The 13,669-nt window shown below is 50.6% G+C and overlaps 1 protein-coding gene across 1 annotated transcript in view; it reads left to right on the forward strand.

Moving 5' to 3' along the window:
- The window catches only part of Adcy1 (adenylate cyclase 1), a 116,395-nt gene that overhangs the window by 3,765 nt on the left and 98,961 nt on the right, over positions 1-13,669 (forward strand). Inside the window, exon 2 of the mRNA XM_038310528.1 lies at positions 10,264-10,413. Within this exon, the coding sequence (XP_038166456.1) occupies positions 10,264-10,413 (150 nt within the window). The remainder of the gene's footprint in view (positions 1-10,263; positions 10,414-13,669) is intronic.

The following is a 13,669-nucleotide window of genomic DNA, read 5'->3' on the forward strand; positions in this document are numbered from 1 at the left end:
CCACACTTAGCCCGAGGTGCTTTCAGTGTGTTGAGATCGCCCATGGAAAGGGGCTCCTAGGATATGATGACAGGACACTCTGCCTGTCCTCTTCCTACTGCAGTGGCCCAAGCTGAGTGTGGTCAGAAGGGCCCCGTGGCTGTGGTGGGTGGTGTCCCTGTGACCCAGGGCCTTGTGCCTTCCCCTTGCTTGCAGGCCCTATGGAACCAGGACTGACAGCCTAGGAGGTTGCAGGAGTGGGACCCAAGCCTCAGTTTGGACAGGACTAGCAGAGGGGCGGTGCAGGGAGACTGCTCTATTCGCTCTGGGCACTTGTCTTCATCTCGGGACGAATGAGGCGAGGAAAGAACTCTGCTCTATAGGACACTGTTTTACTGTGTCTGGGGACATGAGTCATACCTGCCCCTCCTCTGTTCACCCTCACGTGCAAGCACACATGCCCGCTCAGAAGCACACTCACCCACTCCCATGCAGGCACCTACACAAATGCTTCACGTGCATCCGGCCATATTCTCCCACTTGCTCACTTGTGTTTGCATGTAGACACACCCATGATCCTATATGCCCTCCCACACATCCACACAAATACACCTCCACGCATACTCAAGCTCACCGTCGCCTTTGCATCCGTGCAGATGCGCATGGAAACACAAACACAAATCAGTGCACACTCAAGACACTTGATGGACATTCACATCCGCCTGTATATACTCTTATACCCATTTTCATGCTTGTGCCCACACACCAGTACATACATGTTCACCTGCACTTAAAACCTCATGTCTTCTTGTGCACACACAAAACATACACACATTTAGGAATGGATATACTCTTACACACACGTGTGTCACTCGTTTGTGCAAGTTCATAGACACTCAAGCCACAGGGATGTTCCAGTATATTTTCTTTGGGGTAGATGCGTCAGTGGGGGGAGATGTAGTCTCAAGGACAGTAACCTGGACAGAGTCCCAGCAGTACCTGGACAGTGTCCTGCACCCTTGCTTCTATGACCTTGGGTCACTTCATCGTCTTGACTGTAGAATGAGGAGTCCAAGCTCAGACCTTGTCTGGATCAGTGAGATTATGTGTTCCCCACTTCCCTTCTCTGGGACTTGTCCTCTGTTGTCCTCTGATTTTTTTTCTGAGACAGGGTTTCTCTGTGTAGCTTTGGTGCCTGTCCTGGAACGAGTCCTTGTAGACCAGGTTGGCCTTGAACTTACAGAGATCCTCCTCCTGCCTCTGTCTCTCGAGTGCTAGGATTTAAGCTTTGTGCCACCACCGCCCAGCTGTCCTCTGATCTTTTCAACATCTCCGTTGTGCTGGGACCTACTGAGTTCTTATGCTAAGGTGCCCCACCCTCTTACCATGTGCTGTGCTGAGACACCAGCCTCACTAGGAGGGTGGCAGTCAGCGTAGACCCTGAATGATTGGCCCTTGAATTGGAGAAAGACAGGGCCTGATTCGATGTCCAAGTTGGGTGTTTGCTCTGCCTTTAGTTGGGAATAAGAAGAAAGCTTGGAGTCATGCTGCTTGAAGCCCAGGGTTCAGAACGGAGGAGACCCTGGATGCCGCACTATGGGGATCAACCCCAATGTGGCCACCTTCATGTGTGTGCACACTCAGGTGTGTATTCATGTCTGTGTGTACATAGGTCACACACAGGTGCACACTCTTTTCTGTGCATGTATCCATGCTTTGGTGTGCATGTTTGTTCAGAGGCGTTGGCAGCATCCAGAAGATGAGACAGGGGAACAGGAAGCCACCTGTAGTGTGACAGGGCCCTGTGGTGTCCCTGTTTCAGCCTCCGAGCTGCAGATCCTCTGAGCAACATGTTGTGGATCTGAATACAGAGTTTACCTTTACTCCAAGAACACAGGACAGCTCACAGCCCTAGGACAGTGTTTCTGAAAGAGGTGCTCTGGCCTTCGGGAGTGGCCTCAGCCTAGAGCCGTGCTCGTACACAGTGCGGGGCTGGCCTGGTTCCCAAGTGCTTGCACCGCTCGAGTGTCCTCAGCATCGTGCCTCATCTGATTGCCCTCATGGCACATGCTGTGTGGCGCTCGTTCGCCTGCTGTTTTGTTCTCGGCTTTCCTGGAGCACTGATGATGCTTCTGATGGATGGGAGGGATGTTTTTGCACACACAGTAGTCTCCAAGTAAGGAGGTGTGGAGTGTGCATCTTGAACAGGAAACATGGCCAGTTCAGGGCTTCTGGTCACCTTCTGCTGTCTGTACATTATCATGGTCCTAGGTCAGCACTAGACCACCAGTCCCCAGGGTCCACTGGACCTTTTAACCCTGCATAGAGTCCTTTTGGTGCTGTTCCCCAGCAACAGACCTGAGTGCTCTTCATAAACATATATATATATATATATATATATATATATATATATATATATATATTTAATTCTTTGGAAGGTGTCTTCCCTCCTCTACTCATCAGCGTGATACAGAGCTCAATCTAGAGCTCTTAGCCTGTGGCTGGCAGCCAGCTCTTCCATGAGAGTTATTACTGTAAGATACTGCCCTGTCCACCTGCCTGTGCAGCCCAGGGTCATCTGTGGGATCCTCCCAATGACCGTGTAACCCTAGAAGAAGCTTTCTCTTGCTGGCTGTGCATTTGGTGGAGTCTCCTCAAGAGGGTATGGGCAAGTTCAAGACTCTGGAAAGTGGCAGGTGGAGAGAACCAGATGCAGGGGTTGCCCATTCCAGAACGTTCTACCCCTGCAGGGGAAAATTATGTCATCTGCCTTCTGATTGGTCATGTTGGAGGTGTGGTGGGCACCTGTGAGCATGAGGATGGTGCATTGAGGTTGCATGTGGCGTGTCATTCCCGGAATGCTTAGTATGCTTCGTGTCTTGTCTTCAGCCATGCCCTTCTCACAGGAGGGAGGTATGTCTGTTTGGGAGGATGGTTGGTTGCTGTCTGAAGCAATGCAGCCCCCAAAGGGCTGGAAAACTCAACCCTTGAACCATGGCAGGTGTTTTTCCAGCATTATACTCCCTGTGGTATGAGGGGTTAATTGAGTGATCGTGTATTAGGAATCATTGGTTGAGCCTAAAATAATACTTCACTGGTGTATACTTCAGAATGCTTCCTGAGAACTGTAGAGTGAGTGCCAGGCAGGGTCTCATCCAAAGATCAAGACTGGGCACTTAGCCAGCCATGTTCTCTCTGAACGACTTCTGCTGATGTTCAGGTCAGAGGTGCAGAGACATTCCAGGTACTAGGGGTGAGGATTGGGCAAGCCTGAAGTGGGGTTCTGGGGATCCAGTGGGTGAACTCGAGCCTCCCCTCTGGAAGGCTTAGATGGCCACTGTGGTGTTGTTCCCTGATCCTCTAAGCAGGGTGTCTGGGGCTGGGTGCTGTCTATGTTGAGAGCTGTCACTGCCATGTCAGCTCGGGCCTCACATCTGGCTCCTTACCTTCTACCTTTCACTCACAGAGTTCTTGTTGGTCCTGTGTTGGTCTTTCTTGCCTCCCTTATCGTCACATGGTATATGTGGTCTGGGAGGAGAGGCCCCACTTGCTTGGAGATGGGGACTGTGGGGGTGACTAAGTTCAGCTTCTATGTGGGTCCCTAAGACCCCCGAGAGCCTTTTGGCATTGAGCGACAAAGAGTTAAACAAGAAACACCAAGGATCATGCTTCTGAGGTCCCAGCAAGAGCCATTTCCTGGGCTGGTGACGACAGCTTTATTAGTTGGAAACTAGGTGAACAGAGCTTGTGTGGACTCACCATATCCTTGTTTTTAAGCTTGTTTTTATTTTAATCATGGAAAATTCAGACACGCCCAGAAGTAGAGACGGGTACCATGATCCCTAGATTGCCATCACTGCCTCCAGCCGAGATCAGCATTCTGCTGGTTCCCTTTCAAATGATGCTAATTCCGAAGCGTTTACTAATTCAGAACCAGAGAGCGAACAAGCAATTACATTAATTTAAAAACATACTTGTGTGTGGTGTTGAAAATGCAACCATGGTTGGAAGAAAGTGACATGCAATCCCCATCCAGGCCCTGTGGACACCCATAGGCAGGGACGGATCAGTGTCTAGCTAAGGATCCCCAGAAGGCAGGCGCCTAGAGGCTGACCAACCCCCACAGCCTGACCTGTGGGGATGCTGTACTAGGTGATGGCTGCCTGTGGATTTGCCACTAACTGTGTGGGATTCAGTTTCTTCTCTGGAATGGCAAAGATGCTGTAAACTAAAGTGAGGGAAAATGCAGAGCCGGCTCACGCCTCGCACGTCCTTGTGGCTCAGGCTGCCTGTAGGACTCTTCTGCTCCGACAGACAGTTTGAATGATGCCTGGGCTTGGTACTTGCTGCAGGGCAGCCCGGAACACCACGGCTTGACAGCTGGGGCAAATTCAATTGTCAGGTCTGCATACTAAATAGGGATGCGGATAAATATGGGGACTACAGGATGACAGAGGATCACTCAACCCCATTTAGGGGTCAGAAAGGCCTCCAGGTCATGGCTGCAGCTAGGGGAGCAGTCCTGAGAATGCGAGCTGCTTAGAGCCGTATGCTGCCCACGCGCCAGGACATGCATTGTGTCTTTGATGCTCACCGTAAGACACTGGGAAGTAGGTCTGGGCCAGGTCAGCCTCCAGCATGATGGCATTTTAAGGCTCTTTATAGAGCGTAAGATGTCGGGAGGGTCTTTTGAGAGACTGGTTCCAGTTAGCATAGGATATACTTGTGGTGGGGGTAGATAGAGATGGAAGGCCTAGAGCCCTAAGGGACAGAAATTGCTGAGATGAGGGGCAAGAGGGGACTCACAGCCTCTGGTCTTGACAGGGCCACCTGTGGCCCAGGGAGAGAGGCAAGTGCCTGGGAATGCAGGATAATGATGTCAGGTTGGGAGGTCCTTTCTTCAGGATGGTGGGATGAGGGGTGGCCAAGGCCAGGGCTTCCCAGGTGTGACTATAGTGACTTCCTGGCATCTATCCTGTGCCCATCCAGCTCTGATGATTTTTCCCATCTGTGGGGTACTGGGTTTTCAGCAGCAAGTGCTTCACCTCTGGGGAGGGGGAGCGTGGCTTGTCACTGCCAAGCTGCTGTTACTGTCTTGCTGAGAGGTGTTGCTGAGTGCCCTCCTCAGTCTCCCCATCAAGTAACCCTTTTCTGTATTCTTTGTTCTTGTACTCTTGGGGGGGGCACTTCCTCCCTTATCTGGGGAGCGGGGAATTTACCTTCCAAAGTGCAGGGTAGCTGTGAGTGGCTGGAAATGTTGCCAGTGTCTCCTGTCCCCCACATCCTGTTTTACTTAGCCATTGATTTCTGTCAGTATGACTCTTTTTACACTTGGCTGGCAACTAACTCAATACCACTTGGTTTTGATGCTCAGGTGGTCCTGGCATGGCTACTTGCAGCCTTTTCACGTGCTTTTGTGTGCTCTGATGTAGCCCCACCCCTCTGACCCTTAACACACCTCTTTCTTACTCTGTGACATGTAGGAATGCACCAGACTCATTACTATGTATTCCATTCCAGTCTGAGAATCATCCTTTTCATCCAGGGTCCTTTCTTGTTGTTTGACATAGGGTCTCACTATAGCCTGGATTGGCCTTGAATTACCGTCCTCCTGCCTCAGTCTCCTGAATGTGGGTGTATACCACCACACCTGACTAAGGCCTAGTTTCTCTCGGAGGTTCTCATTCGAAACCACCGTCTGGGCTCTGGGTACCCTTGTTGTTCCTGGGACCCCGCTGCTTCTGTCAGCAGTGCCAACAGATTCACAAGTGTACACATTCCTGTAAATATTGTATTCGAGCCCATCTGCTTCTGAGTTAAGCTGAACACAAGTTCATCCCGATATCTCTGACTCTAGTGTGTCACCCCAACTCTTTTGCTGAGACATAACCCCCTCCTGTACTGAGAGCTGGCTCTGGTGATGTTTTGAGCATGCTGGGAAAGCATATGGAGATGTTGCTCCTGGTCTCTTTCTTGGAACCTGCTGCATGTGTGGAATGTTCGAGGGATCCTGGGTCCCTGGGAGATCCTTCTGCTTTGGGTTCCACCTGGCCAATCAGGGACCATAGAGGGGTCATGAACTGATTTTCAGCTGGTCCTCTGGGTTTGATGCCAGTCTACCTTGCATTTTGATGGGGAGGTGAGTGATTCCTTGCTGCTAGTTTGCTTCTGATTTCTGTGAGGTGGACACTGGTTTGGATGCAGGGTCTGCCCCCACCACTGGGACGTCATTCAGGCAGGGGCCACTGCAGGGGATTGTGCACGTGTTGTCATCCCTGGGAAGCCCTTTTTTCTTCCTTGCCCTTATTGTTTCTGACTGAAGAACGGGGTCAGTGGCACAGAGTGAGCTGGAGATACAAGGATAATATGGAGCAGTTATTGGTGCTGGCCCTGTTCCCACAGACCCTGTTAGCTCTGCCGTGCCATGCACGGATGTCTGCCTGACAGGGTGGGGCATATGAGGAGTATTGATGACATTCTGTGAGATTAGCATGATCATTGTGTGTGGTGTGGAGTGTGCATGTGTGTATGGCAAGATTGGGGCTTTTGGAAGCATGAGACTAGTTGCGAGGCCTTGGGTGCTGCACCCACCCTTGCCACACCCACTCCCGAAAGAGCTGTGGAGCCCAGCATCAAGACCCAGAATCTTAGAGGGGATCAGAAGGGAAACAGTTACAGCTGAAGAGCAGAAAAGGTATAATTTAAGAGAGCACACATGACTGGGAGGAAGGCCAGAGAGAACACACAAAGACCAGGAGCCTGGGCCATATGCTGCCTCAGACCACCGTGGTCAGTGGCGGCTGTAGGCCAGGATGCCATCGGGAGTATGGAGGTAGAATGGGAGCTGGTCCTCTCCCCTGTGGAGATCCGGTAGCCTGTGGTCCTCTGGTCAGCTCATGATGACCCTAAACCACCTTCCTCTTACCATTATGAGCAGGCACTCAGCCACATCGTCAGCTTCATGTACTGGAGAATGTGTTTCCGCTTTGGCCAGAAATTGAGAGAGTTTCATGGGGAGAATTGAGAATCACTACCCATGGATAACATGGGTGGTGGGTTTGCGTTATTGAATGCTTTTGTATTTTGTAGCAGGAGTTCAAGGGTTAGCTAGGTGGGGCAGACCTGGGCAGGTGAGAGGTATTTATTGGATGTCCCTTACTCTTTCTGAGGGGCCACTTCCCCATCCCCCACACAACAAACCCTCTCCACAGTGCTGTCTGTGGGGGACAGGCTTGTTTGATCCACTGATATTTTCCCTTGGAGGGGCTCGCAGGAGGACGGCATCTTGTAGAATTTCGACTTCACTGAGGACGCAGCCTTTTTAGATGTCCTCAGGGTAGCTGGATATTACTCCTCTTCTGGAACGGGCAGACTTTTAGCTAGTGGACATGGAGAGGGGAGCTTCTCACTTGTGACCAGGGATTCCGAGAAGCGGGGGGATCGCAGGGCTACCCCTGTGCTTCGTGGAGATGGGCAGCCAGCCTGTCTAACAGCCCCCACAGCCTTCCCACTCCATATACTGTTCAGGGACTGGTGAGATCTTCCATTAGTGTCCAGCGTGCTATGTTGTCCTGAAAGATGCCCACCTGCCTGGTCTCTCAACCCTTCAGCCTTGGCTTTTGTTCTCTGTTGAGGGCAAGGGGAGGGAGAGGCTGTACCATTGATATCTCCATGTGGCCTTGAGAATCTCATACAGAGTCACCTTTGTAATGGCTGTGATGTCCAACCCAGTATGTGCTGAGGGTCCAGTCTGCCCAGTGTCCAGATCTAGAGATGGTGACTGTAACCCTGAGCTGGGTGTCTAGTTTTGCTTTTGGGACCCAGTGTCTGGTGGCTTTAGAAGGTTTGATAGACAGTGACAGGCCTTGCTCAGGGTTCTGCAAGCCCTACAAACAGCAGGCCTGGATCTTAGACTGAAGTAACCATGAGCCCTGTACCATTGGTTCCTACAGTATGTGTTTTCAGAGAACTCTACTGCCCTCTCTGGGAGGTGCTGGCGCTAGTTGTCTTTGTTGTTCATGTCATGTGACTTCACATGCTTTGCACATATTCTGCTGTGGCCTCTGTCTTCCAACTCCTGGAGCACCACCTGCTCGAACAATCGCCCAGTGTGCTTAACGACAGTGAAATAACTGGAATAGCCTGTAGCGCTCAGCACATGGTCCAGTGGGTCCAGTTACGCCAAGAGGAAGTAACACACAGCGGGGTGAGGGTTGAGGTTAGCGACTGAGGACAAGGAGGGACTCACTTGTTCACATCCTTTGTGAGTTCCATGATGTCCGGGTCACAGTGAGACCCTTTGGAGTCACGTGGTGAAGTCAGGGATGCTCTCCTCGATGTGTTTCTAGGGTACAGGTGACCACTACTGGTTTAAACGACTTTGAGATGAAAAATTTTGTTTATGACAGATGGGATTCATGAAGTTCGTGGTAGGTACCAAACCAGAAGGGGTCTAGTGTTGGATGACAAAGCCTGGAGTGTTGGTAGTCAAAGGATGATGGCAAAAGCAAATTAGAGAACTTGCCTGGCCACAATCCCACCATCACCTTCATAGATGCGACCCCTGGAAGGTCCCTGCAGCAACCTCTGAATAAACAGCTGCTTCCATTGCTTGAGCTTTGGCTCTAGTTTCCATCAGTGAAGGCTTTTGCAAGAAACACCTCAGCTTCAGGCTTGCCCGTGCTAGCACATCAAGTCAAGGTTAAGTCTACTCGTGAGACCCGGGAGCTTTGTTCCCAGAGTCCCCAGGTCTGGTCCTCGTTTCAATTGACTTTAAAAGAGGTCATCTCACACAACCTGAGTTTGAAGATGCCCAGAACCCTGTCTGATGCCCAGATCTGTCCCCTATGGTTTCCCAGGCTGGATCTCCCACCTATTACTAAGTCAGCATTCGGGAGTGTCTTGTCCCAAGGTTGTCTCAGGCCCACTCCTGGTTAGGACCTCTTCCCAGTCTCTCCTGGCAGCTGTAAGGAGATGCTTGCTCCAGCTTTTGATGTGCTTACTGACCTTGCTTTCCGTGTGTAGAGTGTAGCACAGCCATGTCTGGACTCTTCGGGGATAATCTCTGAGGAGCAGGAACACTCCAAGTCTGCATTCTCCCCCCTCATGTAGAAGTGGGAATGCCTTGTTTAATCAGACAGAAATTCCACACCTTGGCCGCCGACAGACCCACATTTCCTTGGGTTAGATGAGTGTCCCCTGTTCTAGGGGGGGGGCTGCCATGATGTGTGACTCATGGCAAACGCCTCTGTCCAACTCTGGTCCTGTGGTCCGCTAGGCTCTGGGACAAGAAGGGGGTAGAGACCTTTAGGAGGAAGTACTCACAGCTGATGTCTTTGGTCTGAGCTGAGTTCTTTGGCCATGGCCAGTCTTTGTTAAAGTCTTCTATTCCTTTGGGGTCTTGACTAGAACTGGGTCAGGGCCACAAGCTAAGTTCCCGCAAGTCTATCTAACCAAACAGATAGCGTCCTTCCGGCCTTTAGAAAAGGTTTAAGCGTCTGGGCTCCCCGCAGGCCCCCTCCTCAGCCTGGCAAGCGTGGTGGAAGAGGTTGTTACAGAGCGGAGCCTACTCTGCTTGTGCTACAGTTTACGCTGTGCCTGAATCAATGACATGAGTTTTATTTTTGTCTCCTTACCTCCTCTGAATCTTTCTAGGGTGTTCCATGTAGTATTGGAAGCAGCTGTTTCATATTCTTATGTTGTAGGTGTGTTGTTTGTACGGGACTGTCATAACAGAGTGCCACAGAGTGGGGGAAAATGGTTTATATAACAGAAATGTCTTTTCTCGTGGTGCTGGAGGCTGGGATCTACAGTCTGGGTGGGGACAGGGCTGGCTTCTTGGGGTCTCACACAGTCCTGCATCCTGGTCTCCTCTTATTGGCCAGGCTGGATTGGAGCTCACCCTAATGATCTCATTTTACTTTAATTACCTCTTTTAATAACCTGTTTCTAAATACAACTACATCCTGATGTCTTCCAGGCTCAATGTTTTGACATACAAAATTGGGAGGAAATAAAATTCAGCCCAGGGTATAGATGCAGCTCTCCCTGAATCCCATGACATGCTGTGGCATCGCTGTCTGATGGGAGGGCAGAGGTGTGTTTCTGCCACGTGTGACTCCTACGGTGTTTCACTGCAGGTCTGGGCAGGGCTTGAATGGCCCTGGGTGGCTATGAGTCTGGAGCTGGCTGAGGGGTTGACAGAGAGTCCCTTGGTGGCTTCTGTGGTGACCCGGGCCCTGACTGGTCTGAACTCAACACTCTGCCACTGTTCTCTCCCTACAGCTCGGTGCCAATGCCCTGCTCTTCGTGGGTGTGAACATGTATGGCGTCTTCGTGCGCATCTTGACGGAGCGCTCACAGAGGAAGGCCTTTCTGCAGGCTCGGAGCTGCATCGAGGACCGACTGCGGCTGGAGGATGAGAACGAGAAGCAGGTCAGTGTGTCCAGGCTGAGGTGGTCCTTCGGTCACCTCTGCCTCTTTCCCAGCTGTGCTGGGTTTCGCCATTTTCTGATGAAGGGCAGTTGTGGCTGTAGGGTGCCTTCCTTTTCTCTCCGTGAGCCTCAGTCGACCCTTTAAGGGCAAGGCTGTAATGCTCAGGGTTTCGTGGTAGTATCTGGGGAAGAGAGGATGTGATGGGCAGACAGCTGGGGCTTGCTTCTCTGAAGCAGCTGAACTACTTGTAAACCGTGGATGGCCACGGGGTGGCACGTGGGCGTCTCTTAACTTTCTGATGTGCCTGTAGTGTGTTGAGCCAGGCTTGGGAGGGTGAGCTGGGTCCTGGGCACACCTCAGCTGAATATGAATGTGCAGCTGGCCCTGACCCTCTGCTCCTAGGCATTCATCTTCCTTCCTGTGAGGCAGTGTAACTGTCACCCTCTTCTGCAGATGAAATAGGCTAGGAGGGTTCCCCACATCAGCCCCTTTGTCTCCTGTGGTTTGTCACCTGTGTGTCCTTGTCTGGTGGAGGGAGGAAACTGAGCCCATTGGGTGAGTCAGAGTGACCCAAGGAAGCCTAGGAGTGAGGCTTATTACACCAAGGGTGCCTTTGCTAGAAGAATCCAGAATCTTATCCAGGCTCGGGGCTCACAGGCACTCTGCGTACCTCTTGCTAAAGTCTCATATTGCATGTCCAGGCTGTGGACAGAGTACTCATTTCTCAACCGTTCTTTCCTTCCTTATCAGTAAAAGATATTATTATACCCACTGTTAATTTTAAAACATTTCTTTGAATGTCTAGACACTGTAATGCAATGTAGTATTTATAGCAAAGTTTGGATCTAATTGAAGAATAAATCACATAAGTATTTTTAGACCGTGTGTGTGCTAATGAGTGCACGGACACATGGATGGGCATAGTGGAGGGTGGTGTGTGTTTGTGTGCATGGGTGTGTCCATACCTGTAGAAATGTATAGATGAATGTCTGTGCATTTGCATTTGTACACATGGGTACATATGGGGCTGTGGGAATGTCTGTGTGTGTGTATGTGTTTGTGTGTGTATCCATGTGTAGGCATTTGTGCATGCACGTGTGTATGTCCATGTGCACACGGATATTGTTGTATGCCATATGTACGAATATGTGGATCAGACATCTTCACAGGCTTTTCCCTTGGCTTTTAGAGTCATCACACTGGTATTGAGAGTTCCATAGTGTTTTGTAAGAATTTCTTGAATGTGGCTTTTTTTTTTACCTTGGATACAGGATCTCGCTATGTAGCCCAAGCTAGCCTTGAGCTTGTCATCTCCCAGCCTCGGCCTCCCAGATGCTGGCAGCGTAGTCATGCACCGCTGTGCCCAGCTTGCCCTTGGCTTTATTAGCTTCACAAGGTCGAGAAGTGAATCTTTAGAAAATCTTCTTGTCTCAGAGCTAGAAGTATCCCGCAGGGCTGGAGCAGCAGGCTTCAGTGTGGGCCGTGCTCGTGTGTGTTTGTGAAGAAGCCCGTGGCTGACTCTCGGTTTTGTCTTCTGCTCCATGTTTCCCTACGTCCTTGGCTTTTGTCTGATTTCATTTCTCTCTTATCTTCCCTGCATTTTCTATTGATCCCCGTGCTTATAGCCTTTTTCCTTTCCTAGTTTTTCTTTAGGGCTATGGAGGTAATTTTATTTTTACTTACCTTTAATTTTATTTTGATTAGTATGTATCAATCAGGTATGCTGATTTAAGAAGTGCAGTGTGATATTTCAGCATGCACATGCAGTTTGCACCAATCAGGTCAAGACAGTTAACATTTCCTTCCTGGCCATTTTTTTTTATCCCATAGCCCCTTGCACTCTTTTCTGCTAGTTTTTCCTAAAGTGCAGTAGGTTGTGATAAAGCCACTCTACCCTGCTGGGACACCAGAATATACTCCTTGTTGTGCTTCGGAACCTACTACCCAACCTTCAGCTGTAACCCCATTCCCACACTCTGGCCATCGCTATTCTACACTGTGTTGGCTTGTTTTAGCTTCTGTGTATGAGCACGAACATACAGTATATAGTCTTCCGGTGTCTGGCACGGGTCTATTTAACTCAACCTCATGTCCTTTGGTTCCATTCATTTTGCAGATAGCATGATTGTGTCCTACTCCATGGCCGAATAATATTCATATTCCTCCAGCCACTGGCAGTCACTGAGGCTGCTTTCCTGTCTTAGCTCTTGTGACTAGTGTCGCTGCTTGAGTGTATCACCTCTCTTGGTTTTGTAGCAGCCTCAGGATCAAGGCCGTTTGCAGCCCTATGGATGAGGAAGGCAGACAAGGGGACCTCCAGTCTCCATGGACTGGATGGTGGTGGTGGTAGGTGGTTCTGTATCATCTGTAGGGAATGGTAGAAGAGCATTCAGAGGGTGTGAGCTGGTGGAACCTCGGGAGGAGCATAGGCAAGGACAGCAGTGGGTCACCACAGTGTTTACGACTTATTAAGACCTCCTGTGTTCTCAGCTCAGGGTAGATCAAGAGGCTGAACTGTTCCTGCCTGGCTGCTCGGGGAGGGTCTTGAGCCACACCAAGCATGAGGACCAGAAAGCCAAGGTCCCTGGCACAAGTAGGAGACACGGGTTAGGTAAGGGAGATCAGTGTCCAGGCAAGTTCTGGACGCAGTGGGGTGAGCTACCAGGGATTTGGAGGTCTTGGTTTCTCTCTTCCCTGGGAAAGAGGCTGTAAGTGAGGGTGCCAGGCAGGGGGAAGCCTGGGCTCAGTTCTCAGAGCAGGTGCTGCACTCAGGAGACCCAGGCATGTTGTGGCTGCCAGATGTACTGTGTGTCTGTGGTCCACCCTGGCCCGCTGGGTCTGTAAAGGGCGGAGCAGTGGGCTGATCTAAGACACAAACCTCCGCATGATTCTCCCTCATCACCATCCTCATCACCATCCTCTCTCCATTTGTCCCAGGGACTCCTGGGGCAGACAGAAATCACCAAGACAGTAGGACCATGCCCCAGGAGAATGCTGAGGGCTATGGCGCCTCATTCCATTTCCACTGTTTGCAGTTTGGTGGTCTTGACCCTGTTGCCATAGCTGTTCTTGTCCAAGTTCAGTTCTCTACTGTTCTGGCAGTGTGTGCGGCCCCTGCATCTTGAATGTCCTGGGTATTGGTACCATGTGAGAATGTGCTATTGACCACCGAGGTATTTGGTACCTCTTACAATGTGTTTTGGTCCCAACCTCATGAAGTAGGACTATTAACTACAACCACCGAAAACCTGTGCCC

This window comes from Arvicola amphibius, chromosome 1, assembly GCF_903992535.2.
Source record: "Arvicola amphibius chromosome 1, mArvAmp1.2, whole genome shotgun sequence".
Classification (NCBI taxonomy): domain Eukaryota; kingdom Metazoa; phylum Chordata; class Mammalia; order Rodentia; family Cricetidae; genus Arvicola; species Arvicola amphibius.